The following is an 8,269-nucleotide window of genomic DNA, read 5'->3' as shown; positions in this document are numbered from 1 at the left end:
AATTAAATAAATTCTCTGTATGCATTATTGTACCCTTTTTCATTTTAAAGTGTTGAAGTCCAAGTTAAAAACGGAATCCAACCAGCAGCTTTCATTTAATTTGAATACAAGATAAGTAGCATAAAAAGCTACATATCGTCACCTGAAATGCAGAAGGACGTAAGAAACATCGTCGCTGAAATGCAAAAAGTCGCAACTAATGAAAAATTCAAAACTCACTTTTTGATTGATGTGATGGACTTCATCGAATTATAACTCCCCACATCGAATTATGCAAAAAAATTATTAGTCACATCTTTTTCCATTTCAGTGACGATGTTTTTTACGTCTTTTGGTATTTTAGGTGACGATATAATTTAAGTACAATTTTTTTATAAATGCTTTTTATACTTTAATTCTTTCAACTCAAGCTCCCGGAGCTTTAGCTCGAGTTTTTGCTTTTGCAGCTGGATCCGTTCGAAGTGTTCCCTCTCCTCACGAGCTTCTTTTTGTTTCGAAATTTCAAAAGTTTTCCGCGCATATCTTCCAATGTCGTGCATTTTTTCACCCAGGCCTCTTACCACTTTTAGTAACTTCTCCTGATTAAGCGTCTGCTGCTTCAGCATCTCAATTCGTTCGTTTTCCCTTACATCCGCATTTACTACCGACGAACGCACTCTCCTGCGAGGGGTAGCTTCAACCTCGCTTTGAAGATTTTCCTCTTCAATACAGTTTTCTGAAGCAAGTGGAGCACTGATACTGTTGCTGGCACCATGACTTACGCCTTCAGGATTCGCTGCTCTTTCTAAGCCTAGAAGAGAGTCAACCTCCTGCTCGAGAGGTGATAATGTCAGCTGGCGATAAGGTCCACCGCCAGTAGCGATGCTCTCACTTCTGTTCAGTGCTATTTTTCTTTTCAGCTTTAACTTATAGTCGAGCCATACCTTAAAATATGAATAATGAAATGTTTATGTTGGCGGCTGCAGCATTCCCCCAGAGTGAGATTTGTAATTCACTGACTTACCTTATTCCAGCCTCTTCCATCACGCACTGGTGGACCAAGTGCATTCAATTGAACTGATAGCTGTTTCCACAGCTCTGCTGTATCCTTTTTATTGGACCCGAAAGCACCAAGTCCTCGAGCTACATCTGGATGCTCCCGCATCATTTGCACCATTTTGCCAAATTCCCGCGCATTCGTTTTCTTCATGCTGCTTAAATATTGTGAAAATTATTTACATATACATATATTAGCACAAATAACCCCTTTTTTATTAATATATGCATGTATGTACCTTTTATTTTCAATTTGTAACATATTTTTTATATTTTTAGATTTTATTTTATTTATTATCACGCACAAATTTCCTTCGCCAGCTTTTGAAAGCTGAGGCGAACGTTGTTTAGTCGAATGGTATTTCGTAATTTCAAAATTTGAACGTTCGACCTAAGACGCGAATGTCACGGGCGAGCAGCAGGCGAACCGCGAACAATAATATGAAATCGGCCTATTCGACATATTTTTAATTCGACTCGCGAACGATAATAGGGCCCTTATTAAAAAAACTCAATGAAATTCAAAAACTCTATCTTGCATTTGGGTTTACTCAATACCAATTTGAGCTGTCGCAGTGTTATCAAAAAAAAAAGTTATCAATAGGTAGGTTCAGAAGGCGCAGCAGTTGAGCGCAACCGTGGCTAAACAAAAATCAGTGATCGTTATGCGTCTTGTGAACGACTTCATACATTAGCTGTCAAATTCAACTCTCAAAGGTACACACCAACATGTTGTCTCAAATGATCAGAAAAATATTACGATCATCTAACACGCAACTATTCAGTTGATCAGAAGTACGCAACAACGCGTTCAGAAGGTGCAATCGCACCAGTTACTGAGCTGTTTCGCCTTCTGAACGTGCCAAATGAAAATTCGTTTCTCTTGAAATCAAGTTATATGGCTGCGTATGTATGTACATATGTATGTACATATTCCGAAATTTTTTTTTATTTGTAAAGGCTCTCAAGAAAAACTAAAAATTCATATAAAATTACGCACAACAAATGGAAAATAAATTTTCTTCTATAAAAAATTTCTTAAATCAGTATGCAGCTCTTAAGAAAAAAATGCTCGTACACCTCGTCGCTACCATGTCCAACTATCGAATGTGAAAATCGGCACTTTTCAAAATTTTGATTTGCCACTAATAATTTTATTTCGTATAGCAGCATTGCTTAATTTATTGTTTTTGACAACTTATTTGTTGGTTAATGACTGCAAATAGTTTTATAGAAAATTAGAGACGAGAAATAATACTTTCATAAAAAATTAAGTACATGCATAGATTTAAAAAGCTGCTTGAATACAAAAGTTTTATGAAAATGTCACATTAAACAACTGTCTAAATCTACGTTATTTTTTATAAATAAGGCCGTAAACATTTCCTTACATCGTCGATTTCCATATTCTATTTTTACTCTTTCAATTTCACTGACCAGCGCTGCAAACGATATCAACTAGTAGGTTAACAACGAGAATTGAAATTTAATACGCAAGTACTTACCGTACTACAAGTATACAGAGAGTAGATTTGCTACTCCCTTTTGGCAGCAGCAAATATCTCTCGTACGCGATGAGGGAAAGTAGAGTACGTACTTTGGTTGAGTAATAGCAAGTACGTCAAGTATTTACTCTCTCAACGCCAAGTAGTGTATGTATGCGGAAAAAAAGTAACAATGTGTTGGGAGTAGAGTACAATGCAAGGAGTACTTATTGAATGAAATGCGGCAAATACAATTGCGCTGGACTCTAGTATCTATTAACGCTTATTACGTTAATTGGAGTTCGGGTGTCATTATTATTAATTTTGTCTATATAGACAATGTATGGGCCTTTGTGGTCATCGTTGTAATAAAATTCACTCATACCTGCGTTACTAGCGTCTCTATTTCCATCATGTTGAGTTAATGTCGTGTTTGTTTCTATTTCCAAATCTTCCTTCCATTTCTTTGCGTTTCCTTTTATCCGAGTCCTACTACTGCTCCTGCTCCTGATTGCTGAGTTGGACAAGGGCCTCTCCTGGCCCCCGCCATTACGACTCATTGTAGTTTAGTTTTATTAGTTTTTCTGGATTTTTGTTTTACAGAATAGGTAGAAGTAATTGTTAGATAAAATTGTTGAATGATCTTCACTAAAAGTTGTCTTTTATGCTTTTTAATAAAGATTTTTAAATTTTTGCAATTTAGAGTCGAAATTTTGCGCGCGTCCTCAGAGTTGCCAACTCGCGAAAAAAGAAAGGATCCCTATATTAGCGCATATTTAATTGCGCTAACTTCGTTTACAGTTATAATCTAAATATTTTCTGGTATTGAATCTTCATAACGATTTTTGTTCTTCAGAAGGTATGCTGCCAAGAAACTTATGGGGTCTGGTGGCCGTTCACGAGCTAACGTCTGCAATCCGTGTAGTAATATCGGTGCTACTGTTTGGTCTAAATATTGTCGGGTGGGCAGTGAGCTCAGATCTGGACGTGGCTTCTTACATTGAGTTGCCGTAGACAACTGTTGATTTGTTCCATTAGCGGCTGTGTCGGTAGGAGCTTGCTGATCGGGTGCCAGTTGCGGCGTGGCTGATCTATCATTTCTATCCATTACTTCTGCAAACAAAAATATATTTGTAATGGGGATACACTTCCTTGTATGTACACATTTACTAACCTTCTTCGTCCAAATATCTAAGAATAATAAAACACAAACAATAGCTAACGAAATTTTATATTTCGGACGCTTCAGTTCATATGCTTCAGTTTTTATTTTCGAGATTTGATTTAAAAATCAATGCCAATCTAAAAAAGAGCCCGAGTACTTCAACCCAGAATTTCCTTTCTTTTAACTCGGAGAATTCACAATGATTGTAATTCGTGGTACACATTGGCGATCAAAATCGACAGTTTTTTTTTGCTCAAATTTCATTCCCCTGTATGACCATGTGAGCACACGTTTTCGTCAGTCAACATCCAACCGCAAAAATTTTGTGGTTGACTGTCAGTCAGCGACTATACTTAACTTAGTTTTTTCAAAAATCAAAGCACAATATTCGCAGCGTACACAAATGTGTTACATGTCGGTATGTATTTACAGCACTGTAAATAAGAAAAGATTTCCGAATATTTAGTCTGTTCCTTTGAACTTCGGACTAAAACCTCTGGGACTGTCAAACTACAATTTTACTCTCTCAAGTGAGAATAAAAGGTGAACAGATGCAGAAGTGCACGGGAGCGCAAAATGCACTATTTTCTGTAAAAACGTCAGTCGGTTTGTTTACATGTCATTGGTACAACAACATTCGCGTTTTGGGAGGCAAGTCACCCCTGAGCAGTTTTTTTCCATATCTTAGGCCCACGGTGCAGCGAACAAAGGTGGCGCCGTCAGTGGTACCGCTACTTTGGTTTCGCCGATTTTGACATTTGTGGTAACTTGTAAATAAGCTTTTGTTACAAATCAGCGAAAGAGAAATTTGAATTATAAGTGAAATATCAGTTTGAATTGTGTTAATTTGCAATTTGTGAGTGATTTTTGAGTTGAAGACTGCGTAAAAACCAATACAATGAAGTGCTGTGTGTTAAATAGCCACAGCCGTCAAGATGCAAGATGCGTAGATGCAAGTGTAGCGCTGGGACGAATCGCTGCATTTTGTGTACATAGGGTACGGCAAAGCCGTTCCCGAAATGTTTCTCTATTATTATATTAACAGCATTTCCTCACAATGATTTTGTTTCTGCTCCACGCAGCCTCCATTACCAAGTTAACTAATCAATCCCGGAGAGATGCTGCTGCAATTTTCTGCATCAGCCTTAATTGCAAAGCAATGGAGAGCACTAAAACGTTTGCTGAAGCAGCCTCAATTGCAAAGCAATGGAGTGCACTAAAATGTTCACTGTTCTCTAATAGATTAGGTGAAAAATGCAATATTTTCACATTTAGCAAAATTAAAACACGTTTTCGCTGTAAAGTGAACTGCTTTGGCAGTTTCAACTCGTTCTTCTTTTCGCTCTATTCTTTGTTTACTTGTGGTACACAAATGTCAACGCCCAGGACGGCGCAATCTTGTATTCTATCATTCTTGTCTTAGGCCTATGTGCGCTTTTATTCGAAATCTAAATGTTTCGGTATCGAGTATCGAGAGTATTGGATACTTTTTAAATCGGTACCGAGTATCGATCAATACTTAAAAGTATTGACTCAGCACATCACTACTGCTGTCAACTCGACTGTGTCATCAGCAAAACAGCTGATTCTGTCAAATTCACTGAGAGCCGATTAAGGCGCATATTCATAGTCATAAGTTGTGTTTTCGTATTCTCCAGCAAAAATATCCAGTAACTTGCCAGTAACCAAATTTCGGAGAGTAAGCCAATATTTCCTCCCAATGAGTGAAATATGCAAGAAAGTACGAACACGCAAAACCAGCAAGAAGTTGCTAGTTTTATGAACAGCTGATTAATTTGTTATTTTTCGATGCAATTTTCTTAGAAAACTAGTGTTTTCCATCTTATTACATATTTAAATAGGTTTATTTTGTCAATTCCAACTCTAAAAGCACCAAAAACAATTATTTTCTTAATGTGATTTACAATAAGCATCATGCTACCAGCTGTTTTTCTTACTAGCAAATAGTTGCTAGTAAAAATTTATCCAGTAAAAATCCAGTAAAACTTGAATAAGCGACTGGAACACGGCTGTTTGTCAAAAGCATACGATTTCGAACTTGCGTAAATGTACATTTCTAAATGCGATAGCATGAACGCTCTTCGAAAACATATGTTCGAAAGTGCTAAATGCTGCATTTTAAATGCAGCAAAAACGCTACATTAGTTTCGACTTTTCTGGCTAAGTACCAACTTAAAATTTAGTTTCGGCTGCACCTGCAATTAAGTCGTAACTAGGAAGAAGTATTTTATTAAATTAATGAAAATAGACGAAATTTGTAAAAATTAAGTTGGCAGAAGTTGGTGATTTTGATAATATTGAATGATCTCCAATTGAAATCTACAAAGAGCGATCCATTTGAATCGGAAGATGAAATTAAATGCGTATTACAATTCGAATAAGGCTACATCACAATTTTATAATTGGAATGATTTATATATATAAATGCTCAAATAATAAGTCAATTTCAAGCTTTTCTTTTAGAGCAAATTGGTGCATAACATTTAGATATGTGTTTGTATGTTTCACAGCATGCTTTCGATAAACATCGACTTCACATTACTGCGGTAGTTCTGGCTATTTCACACAATTAACAAGAAACTTATACCTTATTCTTTTGCATAAACATTATTAAATAAAAATGTCATTATTCCAAAATATCGTAAAGAAAAATCGATACATTTTCACACTCGTTTTGCAATATCGTAAAACTAAATTAAAACTACTTACAGGTCTATTCTGCACGTTACCGAAGATTTTGTAACCGGAAAATTGTATTACCAAAAAATGTTACCAGTTCTTGTCACCGCGATTCTAGGTACTTGGTAATGCAGTTAAAATATTCAGCAATTCAGCTATGAAGAATTGTGCAAATCCTGGCATTGCATATTTCACGGGGCAATAATTTGTTACCAGCTTATGAGATGTAACTTCTGTAACTTCTGACTAGGAACAGTTGCTCATGTGGACAACTGCTTTTGAAGTTATGGAGCCAACGCCAAAACTATATGTGCACAGGCCTTCAATTCTGCGCTGCGAGTTACAACTGGGGAAAAACCTGCCTTGGTGAATTTTCATCTACATGGTTCATGAAGGCTGGCATGGGCTTATGGATCAAAGGACTTACGTCTTTTCGATGAAAGACGTAGAATATTCGACAGTAAGAAACGTCAAGTGGGAGAATACTGCAAACCGCGTAAGAATGAGAGAGTGTGCGATAGATGGCAAACGTTCTAGAGCTGTCATGAGTACGAGCGCAGGTATATAAAATTTAAAATTTCAAAATTTTCAAATATTACAAAAAAATGTATACACATAGTCTTACCCAATTCGCCACTTAATTAACATGCAAATATAGAAAATGCTTTATAAAATTTTTAATTGGTTTTTTTCATTTATAATATTTTTGTCACGCTAGATTGGAAATGCCCAAATGTACTTCACCTAAAGCGCATCAAAACGAAATTAATAAAATAAAATAATTTTTAATTGAATATATTATTAACCCCTTTAACTTTGTAATGTACATTTAGGATGCGATACGATAAAAGGGTTCTGGTAAAGTCTGAGCGATCAATCGGCATCGGCTAGTATCGGCACAAAATTGAGCATCGGCATCAGCCTTTTTTCATCGATTCTTTGCCGATTATTTGGAATTTATTTTCATATGTTCAGGTGAAGTGAAAGACAACAGCCAACATCAAAAAGCATTTGCAGATAGCTCATAAAAATTATTTTTTTTTTGTTTGAAGGTGTTTCTACGTTTTTTCTATACAAAAGTAAGTTCGACAATTTTCTTTTATATGGAGGATACGGCCAGCAAAAAAAAAATGCTAAAAATTAACGATATTTGAAACTTGCACTTCAGTGTACTAGAATTTAATGGCCTACAAAACTGCATACCAAAATTCTGATTAAAAAGCTTGAAGTTTTGGTGAAAATAAGAAGGATTTTTCTAATTTTTGTACAAGGTTTTAAATCTGAATTTATATGGTGCTTGTTGTATACCAGCTAAACTTGTATAAAAAAATAATAGACATTAAATATACAAAAGCCATATGCCAAATGCCAAAACCGGTCAAAATTTCGCAATTCTTTTATTTTGTGGACCACTATATGTATGCACATACATACCTAGCACATAAGTTCTTATGCATTGAGTGCAATAGAGTGTATTTCAGTACAAAACGAAATGAAATTTTATGGATTTATTTATTTATTTACCAACAATTTTTATGAGCTTGAGGTCGTTTAAAGTGAAACCATATTGTGGAAAAGCAACAATAATTTGAAAAAAATGGTAGTTTTTATGGAATCGGCCTCGGCATCAGCATCGGCCGATTCTTTCCCCATAAGCCGATTAATCGGCATCGGTACCGGAAAATAAAATTGGAATCGGTCGGCCTCTAGGTTCTGCTACTCGATCCCGCAAAATATCGTTTCAAAACTATCGAGTAAAAAGTAACGGTATCGAATGCCAAAAATATCGATATGGTGTCGTATCGTATCGAAATTCGTATTCCTAAGTCCCCTTTTAGACACGTCAAGCTTGATTTCAAGTCTGCTCGTTCGTTGGCGAAGGAGG

General features: G+C 36.0%; 2 protein-coding genes across 4 annotated transcripts; both read right to left on the bottom strand.

Annotated features, from left to right (window-relative positions):
• Positions 1-18: 18 nt before the first annotated feature.
• Positions 19-1,273, bottom strand: LOC118741363. Of its 2 annotated transcripts, XR_004993277.1 has the most exons (3): positions 1,004-1,273; positions 220-923; positions 19-142 (listed from the first exon to the last, which is right to left on the bottom strand). XR_004993277.1 is itself a non-coding variant. In XM_036473312.1 (2 exons), exons 1-2 carry the CDS (start codon positions 1,187-1,189, stop codon positions 372-374), a joined length of 738 nt encoding a protein of 245 aa, XP_036329205.1. In that variant the 5' UTR covers positions 1,190-1,273; the 3' UTR covers positions 182-371. The 2 variants fall into 2 exon arrangements, 1 of the variants encoding a protein (XP_036329205.1); XM_036473312.1 differs by lacking the exon at positions 19-142 and having other exon boundaries at positions 182-923.
• Positions 1,274-3,214: 1,941 nt separating this feature from the next.
• Positions 3,215-4,097, bottom strand: LOC118741761 (protein dpy-30 homolog). Of its 2 annotated transcripts, none has more exons than XM_036473734.1 (2): positions 3,694-3,860; positions 3,215-3,629 (listed from the first exon to the last, which is right to left on the bottom strand). In XM_036473734.1, the coding sequence occupies exon 2, from the start codon at positions 3,625-3,627 to the stop codon at positions 3,328-3,330; it is 300 nt and encodes a 99-aa protein (XP_036329627.1). In that variant the 5' UTR covers positions 3,628-3,629; positions 3,694-3,860; the 3' UTR covers positions 3,215-3,327. The 2 variants fall into 2 exon arrangements, 1 of the variants encoding a protein (XP_036329627.1); XR_004993338.1 differs by having other exon boundaries at positions 3,322-3,632; positions 3,694-4,097.
• Between the last annotated feature and the right edge of the window lie 4,172 nt (positions 4,098-8,269).

This window comes from Rhagoletis pomonella, unplaced genomic scaffold, assembly GCF_013731165.1.
Source record: "Rhagoletis pomonella isolate Grant_MI unplaced genomic scaffold, Rhpom_1.0 Rhpom_scaffold_00006, whole genome shotgun sequence".
Classification (NCBI taxonomy): domain Eukaryota; kingdom Metazoa; phylum Arthropoda; class Insecta; order Diptera; family Tephritidae; genus Rhagoletis; species Rhagoletis pomonella.
Note: the sequence above shows the minus strand (reverse complement) of the source record. Positions and strands in the feature narration are given on the sequence as shown.